Here is a 22699-nt window from a genome sequence, read left to right as displayed (position 1 = left end):
CGCAAGGATTTACAAGACCTTGCTCCTCAGGAACCTGACGATCAGAACGTGCTTCTGCACACTTCTGCAACACGATGAGCGTTGTTTAAACACCGAGGCAACATCATTTTGAGGGTGAAGGAAAGCAGCCTACTCCAACCCATTTTGCAGGAAAGAGAGCACTGAAGTGATCAAAAGCTTTCAGGATCTCCTCTGGAGAGAAGACGCACTCAATGACTAGGTTCCACTTCTAAAGGCGTAAGCACGCTACCCATTTCTAGGGGGTGCTCGCAGAAGTGATGGTAACTATCCCATGGCCCTGTGATAGCCACCTGAACCTTCGCGTTCAGATGTAAGACCGCCCGGAATCTCCGGGGGAAGAACGCGGGTGCCATCGTGCCCCGTCCCTGAAAGAGTTTTCAGGGGAAGTCAGGAAGGCTGTCGATGGGAACCAGGTCTAGTTGGGCCAATAAGGGGCAACTATAGGGTGACCAGACGTCCCGTTTTTCCCGGGACAGCCCCGTATTTCCACTCTAATTTTAGTGTCCCGACTTATTCTGAAAAAATCATGTTTTGTCCCTTATTTCATCGTTAATATATATATATTTTTTTATATATAATAGGTTTCGTTTCCGAAAGGCTAAGTGAATATATATGTTACGTTCAAACCGTGTAGCGCGCGCATGACAGAGAGGGAGAGACCTTGTGTGTGTGTGCTAGTGTGCCTAATGAAGCGCATGTCAGACGCATTAATAGAGGGAATGCATTAACGTCACTTTCCCGCCGGAACACGCCCCCTCAGCCGGACTGAGTGGCAGAAGAGCAGCTGCGTGACTGGATTTAATAGGGGAAACTGCGAAAACGCATGTAAAACAAACGATTATCAGTTTAAACTAAAGATTGGACTCAATATAGTGTTCCTTACAACTTACTAAAGATCCAGTGATCCATGGATATTAACATGCAGCCAGGAATCGTGTTTCCTGACATTTGTATGTGCCTGATTTCGACACCAGGGAAATACATACAGCAAATTTGCCTGTGAATGCTTTATATAAATACAAAATAGTTAGGTCTAAATCCAGGTGATCACTTATCAATGTTATATATATATCATCATATCGTCTAGAGACTTAAAACTTGTATAGTTTTTTTGTCAGTGTTTATTTAAAAATGTCAAATTATACAGAATATACAGTGGTAAATATTTGATTGATGAGTTGTCACTGCAATATATAACAATACAATATATAGAGAATGATTTTACCACTAAATTCAGCATATTGACACAAAAAGGATAACTGCAAATCCACCTTTCGCTGCCTGGAGTCCAGTTGTTTCTATGAATTGTAGCGATCTATTTGCTTCTCTGTTTTGTAGCTTAAGGTAGTCTGTAAAAATATTCCTCATATTTCTTGTCAAATCTAGTTGTACAGTGAGTCTCAAAGCTCTTTCCCGTTTTAGACGCGTTTTGTGTGTTTTTCCGCAGCATTCACACTGAAAACCAATGCTGACGCTCAGTCTTTTTGCCACTTGTGGGCGTAACTGCAGTCACTCCGGCCAACGGTGACGTCACGTGCATTCCCTCTATACGCATGCGTTCTGTATCTGTCCCGTATTCCACTCCGAGAAATCTGGTCACCCTAGGCAACTATGAAGACCTGTTCCTCTCCTGACTTAGCACGTAGGTGCAAGCGACGGGCGCAAAAAGACAGGAGCGTTGCTCAACACAACATGTGAAGATCACTGGGCTTCAGGAGCATTTTCTGCTCAGCACTTGAGTGTGACAAGTTCACTGAGCTTCAGGAGCATTCCTGCTCAACACTTGAGTGTGATAAACTCACTGAGCTTCAGGAGCATTTCTGCTCAACACTTGAGTGCGAAGAACTTCACTGAGCACTTCTGCTCAGCACTGCGTGTGACGAATTCACTGAGCTACAGGAGCATTTCTGCTCAACACCTGAGTGTGATGAACTCACTGAGGTACAGGAGCATTGCTGCTCAACACCTGAGTGCGATGAACTTCACTGAGTTTCAGGAGCAATTCTGCTCAACATGAAGTGTGATGATTTCACTGACTTGAGTAGGTGCAAGGCGACCATGATTCGCAGTCACTTTTAGAAGGCTCACTGGGGTTAAACGCATTTCTGCGGGCCCCTGGGGCAGCTGAGACCCAGTGTTTGTCCAAGGGTAGTCCGCTCGGTTTACACAAACACTGGCAGAAAGATGAAACCGGGGGGGCAACTGAGCGGCCCCGGAATGGTCATGACCCAGCTGGACCCAGGGGATGGAGTCTCCCCTTGCCCTGGCTATAACTGTCGTGAGGCTCGATGGCGGCACGATTGAGTAAAGCGGGAAGAGTGGAACAAAGCGTCCTCAGAAGCTTCTGACTCCAAGGAGGAGGTGACGGGTGAGTTGTGACATGCAAGGGAAGCTTGCGCAACGGTCGCAATGTCTAACAACTCGAGGCACGAATGCCCGTGTAGTCGGGGGTCGCCCAGGCCCCCGTTAAAACACGCCCTTTGTACATGGCCCCTCTGTTGAAGAGGGTTTGGCAGCAGACCGGGATGAACTATAGTCACACAGGGTGAGCTGCTCTGCCACGGTCACCTCGGGACTCGATCGTGAAGCTAGCGCTGAAGCGGTCACATATGGAGGGAGCCAATGGCTGCAACTACCATATACCCCAGGAGCTTCTGAAAGTTCTTTCAGTGGGACCCTTTCTCACTTCAAACACCAGCTGAACACATTCTCATTGGAGAGACGTGTTAGACCGAGTCCATCTCCAAAACTGAAAAAGAGATACTCAGCCCGTGGGCGAGATTACTCTCTTCCAGTTGACCTGAGGACCCAACGGGCTCTGAAGCACTCGAAGGGAAGGACACTGTACTGATACTCCACCCTTACACGCAACACACAGGATGGCCTGCGGTGCGGAAGGTAGAGATCTGAAGCACATGTCTTTCAGGTCGGAGCTGCAGACCAATCTTGGGCCAAGATGGTCACGACCCACTACCTAATAGCACGAAGAACGAGTTTATACAAGGTCACACCCGCCAGACTGGCCCTCTTGGGACCCAGTAACAGATGAAATTGCTCTCTCTTTGAAGTGTGGGTACCGCTTGCTCCGCTTTTCTTTTTTTTTTTTTTTAGGGAGCCAGCGGCGGAACAGACACACACACAAACAAAGGCTCCACCCGGCCGTCACCCGGGGGGAGGGAGTGATCGTACCACTCCAAGAGCATCTCATCCATTCCTGGGCGGCCCGCTCCGGAATGCTTTCGCTGTCGCTTGCCACCTGGCTTGGCAGCGCCTGGAGTGGGCTGGGCGTCTCTACTGCGGCCGGCTCCATGCTGAGGCCTGGGTGGAGGCTGCTGCGGAGGGCCAGCAGGAGCGGCGGCCGGGGAACGCCCATGGCGACGAGCAGGCGGAGGAGCTGCCACCGGCAGCGGGTGGAGGCAGCAGCTGGCCACCGGGGGCAGGATGTGCCGGATGACCTCCGTCTGCGCTTGAGCAGCAGAGAACTGTTGGATGCAGTTCTCCACCGCGTCGCCGACCAGCCCAACCTGGGAAATTGGGGAGACCAGGAACCGAACCTTGTCCGCATCCGCCATACCAACCAGGCTGAGCCAACAAAGGCGCTACTGGACCAGCAAGGTGGACATCGCCAGACCGATCACGCACGCTACGACACCCGTACCCCGTGCGACCTATGAGCGCATGAACAGGTCGTTCGGGAAAGAAAGGCACTGGGGCAGCGAGCTGAGAACCAGTGCGGCCCGCCCCAAGATACCAAACTCCAGATTCCAACCGAGACTGAATGGGACACGGTGGAGGTTCCACTCGAGCCCGGCAGCCTCGGCGGCCCGTTTCAGCATAGCTGATAATTCTGGATCCGGCTCAGGCAACATTGAACTCCCGGAGGGAGACAATGCAGCCGAGTCATCATCTCTAGAAGTCAGCTCACCCTCCGATGCTGCAATCGGCGTCCTGTCCTCCAGGGGAGCCCCGAGTGAAACCGCTGGCCCACCCATTACAGATGGACCAGCAGACAACACAGGAGGCTCCAGTGGTTGCAGTGGAAGGGAGGAGTGAGGAGCCCACAGGGAATGGTTACCGGGCGGGACATCCAACACTATCCTCCGGTCACCCATCCCACACAGCACCCGAGGGTGGGGCATGGTAATGGGGACTCGCTCTCCGCGAACGAAGGCGAGTCTCGCCCTCAACACTGCGACAGTCATGTTCCCACAGTGAAAACATGAGCTGTCCACAAAAGCTGTCTCAGCGTGCTGTAAGCCCAAACACGTGACACAACAGTTGTGACCATCAGAGAGAGACAGGGAACGACCGCACCCAGAAACGCACGGGCGGAATGACATCTTGAAAAAGACGCAAACGCACCCGTGTTGCTCTTTCAGAAAATAGGACCGTCACCAGTGCCGGAGCACAGAGGGGAATGACCGCGGCAACACTGAACAGAGAACTGAAACAGTGAAGCACTCACTTTTCCGCCCTCTAACCAGCCATCAACAAAAACAAACATTTAAAAATTTGTTGCTGTTAGAACAGCAGTTGAGAGCTCAAAGCTCGCGATCACCGCTGCACTCGCGCTGTAGAACACCAGCACTGGGAGAGTCTTCCTGAAGAACACCGACACACTCGCTCGTTGTAGACAACAGCACTCTCAGAGACATCAAACGATCGGCTCCGAAGCGAAAGGCAACTAGTGCGTGCATCCACTTCCGTATTTATACCCCCGCCGCGGGGGCGGAGTGTGTGATGCGAATCACGCACGCCAATTACATTGGCTCGTTCAATAGTATTGAAGAAGACAGGCTCTCTAGCGAGATCCCATTTCAGTCGACGTCGACTACGTCTGACGTTATCGACTGAAAGGGAACAAATAATGTTTACCAAGAAATGTATATTTTTTCCTTCTATCAAAGAACATGACAATTTTATATATTTCAGAGCCAAAAATTCACTGAAATGGTCAAGATGAGGCACATTAATTTTCTCTTAATAGTTTATTCAGCTTAAGGGAATTTTGGAAGAAGGTTTTTTGTTTATTTGACCTGATTCTGGAGCTACCAAGAGCTAATAGACCTGGGGAAAGCAACCACACTGCCATAAAAGACATGAAACTTAGGTCTATTACCTCTTGGTACCTCCAGAGAAGTTGACCAGAATTTAAAATTATATTGAGATATCTTTAGTTCTTCTTCAGTTACAGACACATACATTTTTGAACTGTGTCCATTGGCATATAATGCAACGAAGATTGTTAAAGACAACAGAATTTACCAATTGACCTACCAATCTAATATCACTGCTATCTTTCTAAAGTCATTTACTCGCCTCTGTAAATTGGCTTTAAATTTGAGGTCAAAAATTCCATCACTATTTATGCTAGTCCTTCAAAAGATTTTTTTTTTTTTTTACACAAATAAAAAATTTGAGCCCGGGACCTCTGGCTGAGTTGACACGAGATAACCCAGCAGTAATCAAGCCAGTTCTTTCAGTCTGTTCTGCAGAAATATTTAATGGGCCATCTTATCTGTTCATGCCTTCGCAATAGGCTGGCATGTGGAATTATTGGCTTTTCAATTCATAAGTTGCAAATTTAATTCATTTGGCCACACCACACCCCACACGAAGCTGAATTGGAATGACAGGAAAAGGAATTTAGTGAATTGCAATTGTAATGCATTTTAGGACCTAAAGTCCTCTTCTATTGAACTTTATTGACATCTGATGATATAGTGAAATCTGTTTGCCTATACACTTTTAAACTTCAAGGCTTTAAAACTTTCAAATGGCTTCCTTGCATTTAAATTGGAATTGGAATTCTGCATCCTATTTTCTACTTAAATACAAATTCAAGTGTCTGAACACTGTCTGAAATACTGGTTGCATTTTTTGCCAAGAAGTTGAACATTCCTCATGTGAAACATGGAATCTTTAGTAGCTCACATAGTTTATAGTTGTGTAACTTCAATCTTTATTACAAACCAAGGAGTTTTCTAATTTATTGAACTAGAAAAGGTCCAATGCATTGATGAGAAATACAGCACAACTAACAGGGACTACAAAACTCAATTCCTGGAGGACCACAGTCCCACAGAGTTTAGTTCCAGCCCTGCTCAAGCACAAATACCTGTATTTTTCAAATAAGCCTGAAGGACCTGAAGGACTTCTCCTTAAGGGCTGTGAGTTTTGCACCCCTGGTTTAAATTAAACTTTACACATTTGAGATGTTGTCATTGTTACGTCATTCACATGCTACTGACAGTTAAATTAATGATTCAACAACAATTCAAGTTTTTCAAATTATTTACTTTCGTTCTTCCATGAAACATGAAATAAGAAATGTTCCAGAATATGCTCACAAATTCTTGTCTAACCAGTGAAAGCAGATGGTAAACAGGCACTATCAAGCCTCCAAAAGCACCTTTAAAGTTGTCCAAATAATTTGTGCAAAGCTTTGTGTGAGCTTTACTTAAGAAACAAACCAAAACTAATATACAACATTAACACTAAGTACACTGTACTTATTTTTTGATGTAAGTACATAGAAGTTAAAGAGACCTAATATAAAGTGTGACCTATAAGTGATGAACTCGCAATGTAGAGGGTTTTTGTTCAGTGATACCTAAATCAGAAAAATAGGTAATAATCCTAATCTGTTGTTTCTGTATGGGCCTTTTTTTCCTTCTCTCTTTGCTCTCTCCTTTGTTTCTCTGTAGTTTTACTCCCACCCCCTCTTTCTCTCCCTTCTGAGTGAGGATGGATCACTAGTAGAGAGACTGATAATGGAGAGCGCTGATTAATTTGGCTAGACATAGAGACGTGTGGGAAGTTTGTGTGTAGGTTCTAGATTGTGTTTGTTGTGTGGGTGTGTGTGTGCCAGCGAGAGTGAGCGATATTGATCATCTGTTTTTTGTTTGGTGTAGATCAAGGCGTTCTTGTGCACAAGCGTATCCTGTGTTGATAAATTCTGTGTGTGTCTCACAGAAATGCAGTATATTACCTGCCGAGCACAAAAGTGTTCAGAGGAGAGTAGGCAGTATCCATTCAGTGGCCGAATTGATACCAACTCCCTCGTAGTGCAGGACCAATACATCTTCTTACAGGTACAGAAGTGTGTGTGTTTCATAGTGTTTCAAGTGCGTTAGTGTATATGATTTAGACTGGTGTGGGAGATACCAAAAGTGTGTGTGTGTGTGTCTGTGTGTGTGTCATCTCTGTCTGACTCTTTATAGCCCTCCTTTTATCTCTCTCAGTAATGTGTAAGTGAGTGATAAACACTAAATCCAGCCTCTCCATCTTTAACATCGGTCCGGGGGAGGACAGGACAGGTTTTTGAGTGAGAATTCCAAACCTGGACTCTCCTCTGTCAATACAAGTGACTTTCTTTTGACTTTTGTTGCTTGAAGCTGTTGGAATTGAGTTGACAGAGAATAATGAGGATATTGATTTGAAAAGCACAGGAACAAGAGACTGGCTGACACCCCACACCTCTCGCAGGAAAAACACAGTGTAGCACCATCCTCACCCTGTAAAAGTGGACACACACGCACACACACTGCCTCATTCTTTGAACATCTAAGCTCTATTGACACTGGATCAATCGAAGCATTAGACCCTAATGCACTATGTTTACAACCTAATAGAACAATCTATTTGATAAGAGTGTATAAAACATGTGCGTCTGTGTGAGTCCACCAACATTCAGTAAATGCACTTTAAAAGTTTGGCCAAAACAATAGTTCAATCAGGACCACTTGTCCTGAAAATACACAAGACAAAATTTTTGTCAATTTTTATTGGACGTTTATCTAATTTTTTACATTTGTACTCTGTTCTAAATTCCCTGTCCTTTTCATGAGCTCCATGAAAGCTAAGACGGGGAACAGATATTTTATTTTTATAACATATTTGTATCTTAAATTTTATAAGAAATAACAAATTTTAATTTGGGAGAGCAGCAAAAATCCCCATTGAGAACAGAGCATGCAATGGCAACAGAATGACATTTATTAAGTTAAACACAAGGAGGAGTGTGGGTTGCAAGTAGCATGCAGTGAAAGCAGCCAAGCAAGCACACTGAGCTTCATTTAAGTAAGGCGCCTTGTTTGAGCGTTGCCAATAGAGTGCCTAGAATTTGAATCAGCTGATATGGGCGGTTTGGTATTTTTTCCCAGTCGGCTAATGACAGCTGATTGCCGAGCTTGACTACATAGCCTGCTTGAACTAACGCAATGCTGGATTTTGTTACCAAATTGCTTCTTTAAAATGTTGTGAAGTCTAAAAGACCTAGATAATGCGATTGTCTCAACTTGGTCCAACAATTTGACTACAATTGACGTTGTACGTTTGCCTATGTATTTAATCCTTCAAATATACAATTATGCATTCTCAAAAAAACAACAAAGCTGTAGCTTTATTATAAGTGTGCTTGTAAAAGAAACCCACAAGGATACGCAGGAAAAAAGTACGATTTACAATTTTCACTCCGAAATTGCTAGTATATTTCTCAAATAATTACACAGAAATGGCAAGTAACACATTGAATTATATGTGACATTTTGAAGATAAAAGATGTACTCCGATAATCTTTGTTTTGAAACCTGAAATAACCTCTGACAAAGAAATGCTTAAAAACATAATAAAATTTAAAAATTTCAAAAAATGAAAAGGATTGCTTGAGATAGTGTTGTCACAATACCGGTATTTCTAACTTTGATACAATAGCTTGAATAATATCAATGTTACATTTTCGATACTACAGGAAAACATTGCTACAAAATTAAGAGGAATTTAAGGGCATAATAATAAAAATAAAAAATAAAAAAATATATTACTACTGTAATTTTGTAAACTGCACTGTAAAATAAAATATATATCATTATATATATATTAATTATTTTACTTATACTTTACAATAATTTTGTCGTCATTTTTTCAATTGCACGAGTTTAACCCTCTAGCATTTATGTTAGCAGAAAAACGCTGTTTCTGTGAAAACATGTTTGCAAATGTGTCATTAAAAATCTAGTGAAATGCTGTAATCATTTGTACACAAAAACGTTATGCTGTGAATGCTGCACATTGCGTTCGCAAGTGATCACAGCAAATGCAGAGATAGTTTTCTGCATTTACCGTGAACCTAGCCACTCTGAGATGCTAAAAACATCTGATCATGAGCAATGGAAAGTCACTTCTATGATAGACAAGCAAGCATGAGTTCTGACTGGTGTAAAATGCTGATCTCTGTTCTAAGTCCTTGTAAATGTTGTCTGTGACTTGTGTGTGTGTATCAGCTAACCACAGCAGGAAGAACTACATACTTTGTGTCCTATCAGCGAGGGCCCTTTAGGACCATACAGCTCCCTAAATACTGTCTACCCAAAGTAAGACATATGACACAGCACTTGCTGTCACACAAAGTTGTCAGATTAAATGTATGTGGCTCTAAAAGCTGTTCTCCGTGCAGGACATGCATATTGTCAGTACAGATGAGGGGCAAGTGTTGGCAGCAGTTCAGGAATGGAACGAAAATGACACCTACAGTCTGTACATCTCTGACACACCTGGAGTCTACTTCACCCGCTCACTCCCAAACCTCCGTACCTCCCGCGGTCTCGCAGGAAACCTCATTGTGGATGTCTACAAGGTCTGTGAATATGTAGTATTACCTGATGGTTCTTGCCAATTAAGTTTAGGTTTACCATCTCGAATGTTCACAAATAGATATTCACCCAGTTTCACAGACAAGGCTTAAATCTAGTCCCAGATTACAATGCATCTTTGAGGTGTTTTAACTGTAAGCAACTTGCACTGACATATTACATGTCATATTACATATGACATCAAAATATGTCAGTGCCATTGTTTTGTCTCTAGATGCACACCAGTAATGTTTTTTTTCTATGGCATGTTTATAAAAGCTACTTAAATGTCCTAATTGAACTAAGGCATAATCCTGGCTTAATCTAAGCCCTGTCTATGAAACCAGGCCATTGTATGCAATTAGAAAAAAACTTTTGTGATTAGTATGGCTTTCTCCAGGAATTTTTCTAAAGTAGAACAGGGAACTATGTAATGCAGCACAAAACAACAATGTTTGAAGTAACGTCATTAAACACTATAAATACAAAGAAAGAAGAAAATCTGATAATGAGAGCAACAAAAAACATCCAGAAACTGTAGTGTAAGCAAAAATGCAAAGAGAAAGGAGGGTTATCTGTAATAATGTAGAACCTGATATCCTTTCGCTCTCCTCTTTTGGCTTCTAGCCAAAGAACACCAATTAATATCTGTAATTGTAAATAATAATAATGATAATAATAATTATTATTATTTTATTCATATTATATTGAACACGGAAAATGGAAAGGGAAATCTAAGTAATTCTGATTATTTTTCCTGTCCTATAGGTGGCAGGTGTTAGTGGGCTGATCATAGCCAATAAAAAAGAAGACATGCAGATGAGAACATATATTACCTACAGCAAAGGCCAGACATGGAGATTACTACAGCCTCCGGCAAAAGACACTACAGGACATGACATCAACTGCAACCTGGTGAGAACTGCTGGACTAAATTTATGCTGGTATACATTTCCATGAAGACGTTGCCAAAAAAAAGGCATAAATCACCAAAATAAAAGTAGGTGAAATACTATTTAACATAAAACAGCCAAAACAGTGTCACGGCCACTGCAACCACAGCCACTCCCACTTTTATTAAAAGAAGATACTCCCACTATATACATTACATTACATTGAGATACACCTACTTGACTGTGGTCAGATGAAAACAAGACATTGCAGTGTTGATGCACGTTTCATGTTTGATGCATTTTTACAGTGGAGCCTTGTAAAGAGGAACTCCTTTAGTCTCAAAGTGAGATGAGGGTGATCGCCAGCTACCAAACAATAGCTCTGAATTCAGTGCTTTCTGATGGTTTGATCAAGACACACTACCTTCTCTGTATCTTTGTAATGACTTTCACTGATTTTTTACACTGTTCTGGAAGATTGGTGATTTCAATTAAGACATACATTGAAAAACTGGAGTTAATTTATCAGCAGATCTCAGAAAATCTTAATTACTTTTTTTTCCGCTGTACCACAAAACAGTGGGTTCTGTGTTTGCACATGTGTTGTCATTCTTTAGAAACACAAGATGAAACAATTTTTTCCCCAGTCCTTGTGCTTTGGGTATTTTGGGACCTATTACCAACTTTAAATAAACAAGAAGAATTCAGAACCAGAATACAGAAGTACACACAGTCAACTTGTGAGATCAATAGTTACTGCTTACTTGCCTATGCAAATAGTTTTTAATCACTAGGTGGTTGATTGCATTTGTTTAACTGCATTTTTGACACTGTATTGATGCTGAATTCCAATTGGCGTAATTACATTATGATTTTTTTGAAGCTCCCATATCAAATATTTGATTTTGTTAGTTTCCGCTAGAACTGGGTCACACTAATTGTAAGGGATAATAAAAATACAGAAGCCGTGGAGATCCGAAACGGATTAGTTTGCACGCCTTTTGAAAGCTGATGTTACAGTCGGTTAATAGAGGGGGGATTATGTAGATAAATGTAAATGTATTGAAATATAATTTAAAACTGTGTAATGTTCTAATTTTCAGCCGTCGTGCTCACTGCACCTTCACCTGCAGATGTCTGAAAACCCCTACACACCTGACACTATCTCCACCAAACACTCCGCTCCAGGGATTATAGTGGCCACAGGTGTGTGTGTGTAACTGTGCCACTTCTTTTATTGTTTTTTATGCTTGTGGCATGGCATCTTGGGTATGGTCCCCCAAGTGTTTCTGATAAATTGGAGTGAAGAAGGCATATAAATGTACGTGCTTTTAAATGCAGATGTAGTTTAAGTGGCCACTTCATAGCTTTCAAGTTGTTACATCTTTCTGTTTTGCAGCTGCAGAGTTTGGCATGATTGGAACAAAAACTCATTTCACGCTGTTCTTTTGCTTGTCAGATTCATTATAAAGTTATCTTCAAAACTCAGGCCCAAATAGCTTCCTGCATGAGTATAGATAGATGCACGCTCAAAAAGTTAGCCATGCAGAGCACGCAGAAAATATGACCGGTGTCTTCCACATTCATAATTGCCTGTCATGTCTGACAGCTGTTCCGAAATCACTTTTCCATGCTCAGAGTGTATAAATATGGGATTTTGAATTATTATTTTTTTTTTTTTTCAATTCCAGCAGCTTTACCAAATGTTTTTCATCAGGCGTCATAATGATTGTGGTCTTTCAGGGCACGCATTAACCCCACCAGACAATGTGCATGGGGAATTCTTCAGGACATCATAGATTATTGATTTAATATTATACCACTGTGCTGTGTAAAATGTAACTACACTATTGAGTTAACCTAAATGACTTAAATCAGGTCTCGTTGGTCTGCGGTTTTCAAGCTGGTGTCCAAGGACCCCCATGGGGACGGCAAAGGGGGCGCAAAATATTTGGAGAAAAAGAGATTTAAAAATGTGTTAAGTAAGAAGCTAATGGATTATAGAATGTTTCACAAAAATTGTGTTCATCTAAGAAATGCTGTAAACAAAAATACATAAATTTGCTTTAGCACAATGACAATATAGAAGCAAATTATTTAATTTTGAAAACACTTGATTTTTTGTCTTTACAGTGTCACACAATATAATGCGGGCAACTTCATATGGGGGAGTATTTGACGTCAAGGAATTAAAAAACCTGTCTTAGTCTATGAACGGTCTTGTTTCTGACAGATTTGGATCAGCTATGCTCAGTTTCTGATCAAATGTGAGAAAATGTATGAATTAAAAGTAAACAGTTTTGCAGTAGTGCAGTATAGAGCTTTGTTTATGTTCTTGCTTGTGTTTGCATAATTATCCAAATACGCTGAATATCACAGACCTCTTTTTCAGTTTTTTTTTACCTGTTGGAATTCTAATATATTGTATTATGTGAAATAGAATCAAATCTCTTCCTCCAGCATATGTATGGTTATAAATAATGCATCTGTCAGAGTTACAGCAGTATTTTTCCTCTCAGGTAACATTGGGCCCGAGCTTTCCTTCTCTAATACAGGAATGTTCATCTCCTCTGATGCCGGCAACACATGGAGACAGGTAAACCTCTCACCTGCTCCGAGATGTTGACTGTGTTGTAGTCTTAAGATAAAAGCATCTGTTCTCTGATCAACACTCAAATGAACTGAAACACAAAGAGACAGGATGCTGAATTACCTTGCAGGGTTTTGACTCTGTAAACACTGTCTTTAGATCTTTGAAGAGGAGCACAGTGTCTGGTTTTTGGACCATGGAGGGGCTTTATTAGCTGTTACACAATCTGCTGTACCTACACGCCATTTATGGTAAGATAAAATGCATACAAAAACACAGATTAATAAATGCACTGTCTTCACAAATTATATTTATGTTATACAGAACACTAGAGAGATTATTCATTTTTGAGTTCATTGCAGTTCATCTCTAACTTTTTGGATACTTTTTATTCAGACTAAGTTTTTGAAGTTCCCCTATGCTTAAACGTCAGCTTTTATACGGGGACTGGCAGATATAAACAGCAGGCAATAGGTCTTATCATATCAAACATTTGGAATCCTTTCAGCGGAAAGTGCCTGTCATGGCTTTGTAGTGCAGGTGGTTGTGTTTGCCAAGGCTTTTATGCTCATGTTGGGGAGGGTTAAGGTTTGAAGTCGAGGTGGGATTCGGTGGGCCCATGTTGTTCCTGCCACGTCACACACACGCGGCTTTGATGTACTAAGCTCTGAAACGTTGTCAGGATCAATTAGGCTGCGGAAGATAATTTGTATCCTCCTGTGGGATGCTGATGTTAGAACAGTAGTCTGATGTGTGTGCGGGTGTTCAGCCATCAACTTGGGTGACTTTGACCCATATCTACAGCAACAGAAACACCACACCAGAAAATCTTTCCTTTCTACATGACAAGATGCCATATGAAGAGACTGTTACTTCTGTTGAACAATAAAATACAGAGAACAGTTAGTTTTTAAAAGCATTAAGTGAAGATATGCACATCGTTCAACAGTTCTGAAAGAAGTCTCTTATGCTTTTTTCCTTTTAAAATAAATAACGTTTCAATATTTTATATTATATCATTTATTCACTTGATGGCAAAGCTGTCCTAATCCTTAAATCATTCTAAAATGCTTATTTGGTGCTCAAGAAACATTTCTTATTATTATGTTGAAAATATTTGTGTAGCTTAATATTTTTGTGGAAACTGTGATACAAATTTCCAGAATTCTTTGATGAAAATAAAATAAAAAAGAACGGAATTTATTTGAAATGGAAATCTTCACATATAAATGTCTTTACTGTCACTTTTGATCAATTTGATGTGTCCTTGCCGAATAAAAGAATTATTTTAATTAAAATAAATCTGACTCCAAACTTTTGAATGATGGAGTGTATAACAATACATCTTGTTCACTATTAAAAGCATGAATGCAAAAATGTATTATTTCTTTAAAAGCATGAATGCAGAAATGGACTTTCTGCAGACTCGGCAATGCCAGGTAGTTGCAGTTTGCTATTGAAGGTATATAACCAAATTACTCCTAAATGAACTTGATCTAAATAAAGATCCCCAAGAACACAACAAGCGCATAACTAATGTTTAATGTTTAAACATTCAACGCTCAGATAATAGGACAAACAGGAGCGCTCTAAATACACAAGAATATATGTCATTGGCACAATCAGGGACTTTAAAGTACAATATATTCATAGAAAGAACAAGATCTGAAAACAAAACACACTGAAGAGGCACTTACACAGAGCAAAATAATAAATGTAATGCAAAGGACAGAAGGGAAGCAGAATAAGGAGATACAACCGAACAATGAAATGCAAAATGGACTGAATGTGTAATGAGACATAATATACATTATACATGACTAATAATGATAAGAGGGTAATGTAAACACAAGTGGGGTATGGTGAATAATTTTGTCTTGATATTTTTCAATGAGCATATATTAGATTTGATTTTAATGTAATTATGCAGATGCAGCCTACATTAAATGTTAATGCAGCGACTCTGCAATGACTTGTTTGTGTCGATCTGCTAAATATTCTCAGATGGCTGAACAAATGCATCTTCTATTTTTGTCGTTGTCAAATGTGCACTGTACAGTATATTAATCAGAATATGAACCTAATGTGATTTGTCAGTGAAATGAAAAAGATTTGTGTATGTGTGTCTAGGATTAGTTTGGATGAAGGCCGGCAGTGGGACAAACTCAGCTTTTCATCTACACCCCTATTTGTTGATGGGGTTTTGATGACTCCAGAGACTGAGAATCACATCATTACGTAAGAATCATTTTACCCCATCTTCTTAGACAAACTTATCTAAATAGTCCAGGAAGTGTCAGTAATGAAACCTCACTTGATTGGGATCATTATTATCAGATTAAATCTTTTCCTTTGCAGGTCTGGACTAGGATCCTGCGCACTTACTTGTACTGACAGCAATGTAGTTTTACTGACACTTCCTATTAGTCCTTTACAGATTTGCAATAGCAAAATGTGTCCTTTTGGTCCCTTAGCAACTGTAAAGAATGTAAAAGTAAACAGATCCTGTTGTACTTAAGCACCTCTGTCCTCGTAGATTCTTCGGGCACTTTAGTTACCACTCCGACTGGCAGCTGATAAAGATTGACTACAGCTCCCTGTTTGGGAGGAAATGCACGGAAGGAGACTTTCAGACATGGCACCTCCATAACAAGGTTGTCACCTCACATTTATCAGCAAGCCTTGCTGTTCGGTCTCAACAGCAAAACACTAATTCACTCACGCAACATTCAACATTAGTTTGTTTTGGCACTGAATTTGCTAGTAATTAGGGTGGCATGTGAGATTATTTTCAAATCTGGGGTAACATGCCCAAGCAGAATGAAAATTAATGGTCGTAATGGATTTTTGCAACAGATCTAGCCACCACCATAATGTTGGTGACATGTTGTCCATCAGCTTTGACTCTCACTTGTGTTTTTACAGCGTCAGCCTAAATTGCATGTCAGAGAAAGCACAATACACTTTTCAAAATTCATACAAACTATTGTAGCCATCCTTAGCTAAGCAGAAGGAGTGTAACATCTAATGTAACTGGAAAACTGCGAGCCTATTTTGGAGGAAATCATGTGAATAAGTGACATATTTATGTGCATTTAAGGGCGAGGTGTGTGTGATGGGAGAGAGACAGGTGTATATGAAGAGGAAGCCTGGCACACGCTGCACTCTGGGTCAGGAGTATTCTCGAGTCGTTTCAGCTGAGCCCTGCATCTGCACCCTCTATGACTTTGAGTGGTGAGTCACAGGCATGCATACGTGCACACACGCGGAAATGCAGAGCAGCTGCTTTTCCAATGGAGGAAATGTGTGACAGTAAATCTTACGGATCAAAAGACTCAGTGTTGCATGCAGAGAACAAAAGCTGCAGGGATCCAACCAATTATACAGATTAATTAAGTGGTATTTGAATGTAAAAAAACATTCATTTTTCTCTTCATCTGTCCTTCGTCAAACGTCTGCTTGGTGCAGCTTATGATAATGTTGCAATCGCTACATTAAATTAGTTTGCTCTTGAGGCGGCAAGGTAAAAGCCTGGTTGTACATCGGTCTTTCGTAATCTTAACGCTATACTGATGGAGATGTCTTTACAAGCCCACCACGATGCACATGGAGACACACTCCTGCGCTGATCATAACGACGACATAAATCTCTCTTGTACCACACACAGGCTCCATTAGAGTCGTCTGCTCTTAGGCAAATTACACATACGAATGAGAGGCACGCAAAATTACCATAATGTCAAATGATTAATTATCTCCAAATGAATAAGTAATGAATATTTAAATGGATGATAAATGTGGCAGTGATCTGATTAGCCTGAAGTGGCTGGTGTTACTGAGTTTAGACCTGATCCGCTACAGCAGTTTAAATGTTGTAAACCCGCAACTCAAGTCTAAGACTTTTGTTAATGTTCGAAACACAAACTTTTTTGATGAAATCTGAGCGATTCCTGTCCCTCCATTGACAGCTAAGCAACTACAAATTTGATGCTTCAAAAAGTTAATAAAGAGATTGTAAAACTAATCCATATTAATTAAGCGGTTTAGTCTAAATTTTCTGAAGTGACACAATCACTTTATATGATCAAACGATTTAATTTAGACTTTCTATTCCCATATTTTCTACTACATTAACTATAATAGCTTCCTTTAAATACCAAAATAGGTTTGACAGTCTGATTCCAAGTCAGTGTTGTTATTGAAAATTGTTGTTATTGTGTTGTTATTGTTGTTATTGAACTTTTGAAAATAGTTTTCAAATTGAAATATATCTGAAATAAAATATAACTATTAGATGAAAAACTTAAAGAAAAAGTTGAAGTTTGTGTTGAATTACAAAAAATACTAAACTTAAAAATGAAGCCAAAATAGAAATATTAAATAATGAATACAAATGACAAAAAAAAAAAAAAAATAAATAAAAGCTAATTCAAAAAATTAATAAATACTACAATAGTATATAATTCATACTAAAATTACACTGTTCCGAGTCCAATTTATTGATTTTAACTGCTGAGGTATAAACAGATAAATCAGCTGATGTGTGGCAATTTTTTTTTTACCTTTCAAATAGACAACACGACTAATTTAAATTTAAATTTAAAAATAGGTTTTTAGTTATTCCTATGATGCATGAGAGAGACCTTGAAAAATCTTTATTTTGCAGTGCATGCAAAGTACATTCAAGCCACTTCTCTCTATAGACTGATGTGGGCTTATAGAGTGGAGCTTAACCAAACTGAATAATTTATGTGTTTTTATGATTTCCTTGCAGTGATTATGGGTTTGAGAGACAGGCCAGTGGAAAATGTGCACCTGCATTCTGGTATGATGTCAATTTACCAGCACACACCTGCAGCCATGGACAGCGTTTCCGCAACAGCACTGGGTAACACACACGCACAGATCCACAGAGATACACATGCACACACACACTCATTGCAGTATGATTCATAGATGCAATATGAATTTCTTTGTGACATCTTCTGTTTAGCTTATAAAGTAATAGCAGTCCTGCCCTAGATTACCATATATAGCCTGCATAAGATTGTTTGAGTACAACTTTTTTTGTTTGTGTATCAACTACATGTCCCTTTTTGTGTTTCTGCTGGTAACAGAGATGTTTTCTAAAGTATTTGTGCATGGCGGTGCAGGTACAGGAGAGTGCTGTTGAATAACTGTAGAGAAGGTCTGAAGGATACACTGAGTCCCAGAATGCAACAGTGTAAACCCATAGCACCAAATGGCCTACAACTGAGCACCATCAACTCTCAGCTCACTGCTGTACTGGGAACAAACATAACCTTCAGAGTAGCCTTGCAAAATGTGAGTTAGCAGCTGCACACAAACACACAAAGTAATTCATTTAGTAAGGTGTTGTGCTTTACATTAATGGTTCTCAAACATTTTTAGGTGAGAGACCACTTTAAGAGTAAAACCAAAACCCTAAATCTCATAAAGCTCCCAATCCACAATTTGCTAGAGTGCTTGTTTTTATTTTTTCAAATAAATTAACTAGACTGCTACTAATGAACCTTAACTAGCCAACTCACTAGCTAAGAAGACCACTTACATACACTACCGCTTAAAAGTTTGGGGTCATTAAGATTTTGTTTTTAAAGAAACTAATACTTTTAATTAGCAAGGATTAATTAAATGTATCGAAAGTGATTGTAAAGACATTTATAATGTTACAAAAGATTTCTACTTGACTTAAATGCTGAACTTTGTGCTCATCAAAGAATCCTGAAATAATGCATTATGGTTTCCACAAAAATATTGAGCAGCACAACATTGATGATAATAATAAGAAATGTTCTTGAGCAGCAAATTAGCATATTGTAATGATTTCTGAAGAATCATGTGACATTGAAATCTAGAGTTATGATGCTGAAAATTCATACTGTATTTTGGATCAAATAAATTCAGCCTTAGTGAGCATAAGAGACTTCTTTCAAAAACATTACAAAATCTTACCGACCCTAAACGTGAATGGTAGTGTAAAACTTTATTTATGATAAAGCTCTAATGCATTATAGACATAAAATAAACATAACTGCTTTGAAACAATGTGTATTGTGATATCATTTTTTTACTTGGCTTCTGTAACTGTGACTTAAATTATTAATTTACTATAAAATAAATGTTAACAGTGAACCTGGTTTATTTCATTGTTATGAGCTGGTTAATTCAGTGTTAGTGTCAGTTATTATTATTATTATTATTTAATTCAGATAAAAAAAAATGTATTTGGCAATCAACTCACGGACCACGGTTTGTGAACCACTAAATCAGCTTCAGTGTCTCTCGAAAACATAGAATATAGCTGCTTTTTTCTTGTTTTTGTTTTTTGTAGGGTGACTCGTTGTCTACAAGTCTCCATGTGGATTTTGGAGATGGCATCTCAGTGTCATACTCCAATATAAGTCGCCTTGGTGACAGCATCACACACACGTACAGGGTCGCTGGGATTTTCAGGGTCACCGCACGTGCTCAGAACAGTCAGGGGTCTGACAGCAGCTCGGTCTATCTGCACATCACTAGTATGTACATGACCACAGTCATATATTTCTAAGAATTAGAATTTTCTTTAATAAGCCACTGCCATCACTGTAAAAAAAAAAAATCTTTCCTGTCGCACTAAATTACCTCTATGCCACTCACTGCACATCTAGGCAATCTATTTCTGAACCAGCTCTCAATAAAGGATGTGTCGAAGCAGAAATTGCTGTTGTGTACAGTGCTAAATGTGATCGTTATTGACTTCATATTGTGTCTGATGAGATATCACGTCCGATGTGTCGTGTTAGGTCCCGTGGAGCGTATCTTTCTTTCGACACCAGTGGTCGTCATCAGAGGAAGAGAGGCCAACCTGACAGCAGTGCTGTGGCCCAGTCAGCCCAAGACCACTACCTTCTACTGGTGGTTCAATAACAGCACAGAGGTTCAAACGCTGAGTATTTGTATACATGTGGCCCAGAGGCACAGATCAGTTAGGCAGCTATTCCAGTATTACTTTTGACCTCTAACAAAGCAAGGGCTTGCAAAATATATTGTGCTTGCCAGGGTCAGAGAGGTAAACCTGTTTTAGGATGGATTCGGATTGAGGTCAAATAAGTAAAAAAGAAAAGCCACGTTTAAGTGGGGGAGGTACTGTGACACTGTTTTTCCCCTTTGCAGTATGAACACCTGCCACCAAAAGAAAAAGAATAACTAAATTCTAACTCTATCAAAATATTTTTTATTGAATGATTTTTGAATGAGTTTTGAATGAGTTTTTGTTGTTGTTGAAAAACACAAGGGGAAAATGCTCCCAGTTAAAAACCCCAGATAGAATTTTAAGATCTCTTGTCATAAGGCAACATTTTATTGGGCATTTCATCTTTTTTTAAAGGAATTGATACTTTCAGTCAGCAAGGACAAATTAAATTGATTACAAATCAATTAATTAAATTGGGGGGGGGGGGGGGGGGGGACTATTGTGGTTTCCACTCTGAATCAAGCTTCACAAACATTTTCAACTGATAATAATAATAATAAGAAGAAGAAATGTTTTTGAGCACATAATCAGCGTATACTAGAATGATTTCTTTAGGGATCGTGTGACACTGAAGACTGGAGCAATGTCTGCTGAAAATTCAGCTTTGTGATCACAGAAATAAATTACAATTGAAAATATATTGAAAAAGAAATCAGTTATTTTAAATGTAATGATATTTCACAATATTACTGTTTTACTGTATTGATCAAATAAATGCAGCTGTGGTGAGCATAAGAGACTTCTTACAAAAACATGAAAAAATCTTACAGACTCCAAACTTTTGTACAGTAGACTGTATTGTCAGTATTGCTGGCATTTAGTTTTTGCATCTGTTTTAATTATTACTTATGTTCTCAAAATTATCACAGACTTTATTCTGTTTTTTTGTCTCATGCAGAATTAGGATAGATTTATTATTGGCATATGAATCACTATTTAATTATGCTTTCAAATATCACTGAATTAAGTTTCTAATCACACTATGAGATCATTCAGTTCAGGTCTACTTAACATTTCTGATGTGAAACACATAAAAAGTGGCAGTGCAGCTTTTAATGTGTATGCATCGTTTTCCTGCTGGAACCCTGCCACAGAGCTGAGCAGTTTGAAAGCATTTAAAATCTCACTTACACAGAAGCTTTGTATTATAATTGAATGTCCTGTTTATATTCTCTTCATAAAATATCTAATTGTAATAGTATTATAGTTAATTTCACCCTGTGTACCTTCCTCCTATATATAATACCGGCTTTCAGGATTATTTTAGAGTGATGCAAACAGAACACAGTCCCATTGAAAAGCATCAAAAATGTTGCCCAGTTTTGCTGTCCAGATTTGTTTTATAAGCCAGTTGTTTTTGTTTGTGGTTGCATTTAATGTTTAATAAAGTAATAATATACACCAAAGAGTGCAGCCAGGCAAAAAGCAGAGCCTCCAGTGTGTTAGAGATATTAAAAAAAAGAATATACTTGTAAATAATTTAAGTGAAGTAAATGTATTAACCCATTATAGACTAAAAGTAGTGTTTTTGTATCCACTACTTTCATTACCATGGAAATCTAGGCAGCATTAAAGTGTTATCGCGTTGTTCTGAATGAATGTGAATGTTAAAATGCTATTTCATTCTATTTTAGTGCTGCTGCCCAACATCATGTTCCAGAACAAGACAAAAGGACCGCAAAATTAGATCAGCAAAGCCCTCCATATTATTACAATACATTTCACAAACGGAGTGGCATGTTAAGAAATACTAGGAAAAAGCTTGAAGATTTCCAAGACCAATATATATACGGAAAGCCCCGAGATCAAAAGCATGATTACTGAACCATGAAACACAGCGGGAGTTGGTTAGGGCTGTAACTGGTTTCTGCTATAAATGATTCTGCCACTCACAAATCAGTCAGAGTTGTGATTTACTGTCCTGTTTCTCTGCCTAGCTAAATCTGAACCGAACATCTCACATGTGTGTGTTTTTAGCCGCTGATCACACTGGAAGGAAGTGTTTCACACACATTCACACGAGAGGGACCTAACTCTGTCACCGTACAGGTGTCGGCAGGAGGCACAGTCCTACAGGATGTGAAAATCATCACTGTCAAAGGTGAAGACCTCCTGTAGTCATGAACACTGCAGTGCTCTTTAAGATACAGAATGTGATATTTTTAGCGTCACTGTAAATTGAAAACACTCAGAATTAAGAGGAATTTTAGGCAGAGCTTAGAAAAAGAATTCTTAGCAAAAGAATAAACCGTGTTCCTATCCCTCCATGTTGTTTCTCTCATTTCTAGACTTCTTCCGTTCTTTACTGCTGTCGTTCTCTCCTAACCTGGAAGAGCACAACCCGTCGGTTGCCGAGTGGAGGCAGGACGTGGGGCGGGTTGTCAGGGCAACGCTCTCTCAGGTATACTGAGCTTAAAGTCCATCATCAGTTCCTGTTGGAGTGCTCTGTTCATGTCAGTGAACTACTGAAAAGAACTCATGAAATTTCTTGAAAGGCTGCTGATAGCTCACCACGCTTCCTCTC

At 39.7% G+C, this 22699-nt stretch overlaps 1 protein-coding gene across 1 annotated transcript in view; it reads left to right on the top strand.

Annotated features, from left to right (window-relative positions):
* Positions 1 to 22699, top strand: part of sorcs3b (sortilin related VPS10 domain containing receptor 3b) — a 77917-nt gene that overhangs the window by 46238 nt on the left and 8980 nt on the right. The window contains exons 7-22 of the mRNA XM_077239307.1: positions 6997 to 7115; positions 9306 to 9395; positions 9479 to 9658; positions 10422 to 10568; positions 11650 to 11752; positions 13066 to 13142; positions 13296 to 13387; positions 15267 to 15374; positions 15673 to 15790; positions 16237 to 16370; positions 17911 to 18024; positions 18290 to 18461; positions 19492 to 19678; positions 19946 to 20079; positions 22153 to 22276; positions 22464 to 22576. Of these exons, the coding sequence (XP_077095422.1) occupies positions 6997 to 7115; positions 9306 to 9395; positions 9479 to 9658; positions 10422 to 10568; positions 11650 to 11752; positions 13066 to 13142; positions 13296 to 13387; positions 15267 to 15374; positions 15673 to 15790; positions 16237 to 16370; positions 17911 to 18024; positions 18290 to 18461; positions 19492 to 19678; positions 19946 to 20079; positions 22153 to 22276; positions 22464 to 22576 (2012 nt within the window). The remainder of the gene's footprint in view (positions 1 to 6996; positions 7116 to 9305; positions 9396 to 9478; positions 9659 to 10421; positions 10569 to 11649; positions 11753 to 13065; positions 13143 to 13295; positions 13388 to 15266; positions 15375 to 15672; positions 15791 to 16236; positions 16371 to 17910; positions 18025 to 18289; positions 18462 to 19491; positions 19679 to 19945; positions 20080 to 22152; positions 22277 to 22463; positions 22577 to 22699) is intronic.

This window comes from Siphateles boraxobius, unplaced genomic scaffold (genome assembly GCF_051911475.1).
Source record: "Siphateles boraxobius isolate OS27281-9 unplaced genomic scaffold, OSU_SipBor_1 22, whole genome shotgun sequence".
Classification (NCBI taxonomy): domain Eukaryota; kingdom Metazoa; phylum Chordata; class Actinopteri; order Cypriniformes; family Leuciscidae; genus Siphateles; species Siphateles boraxobius.
This window is presented reverse-complemented; position numbering and strand designations above follow the sequence as displayed.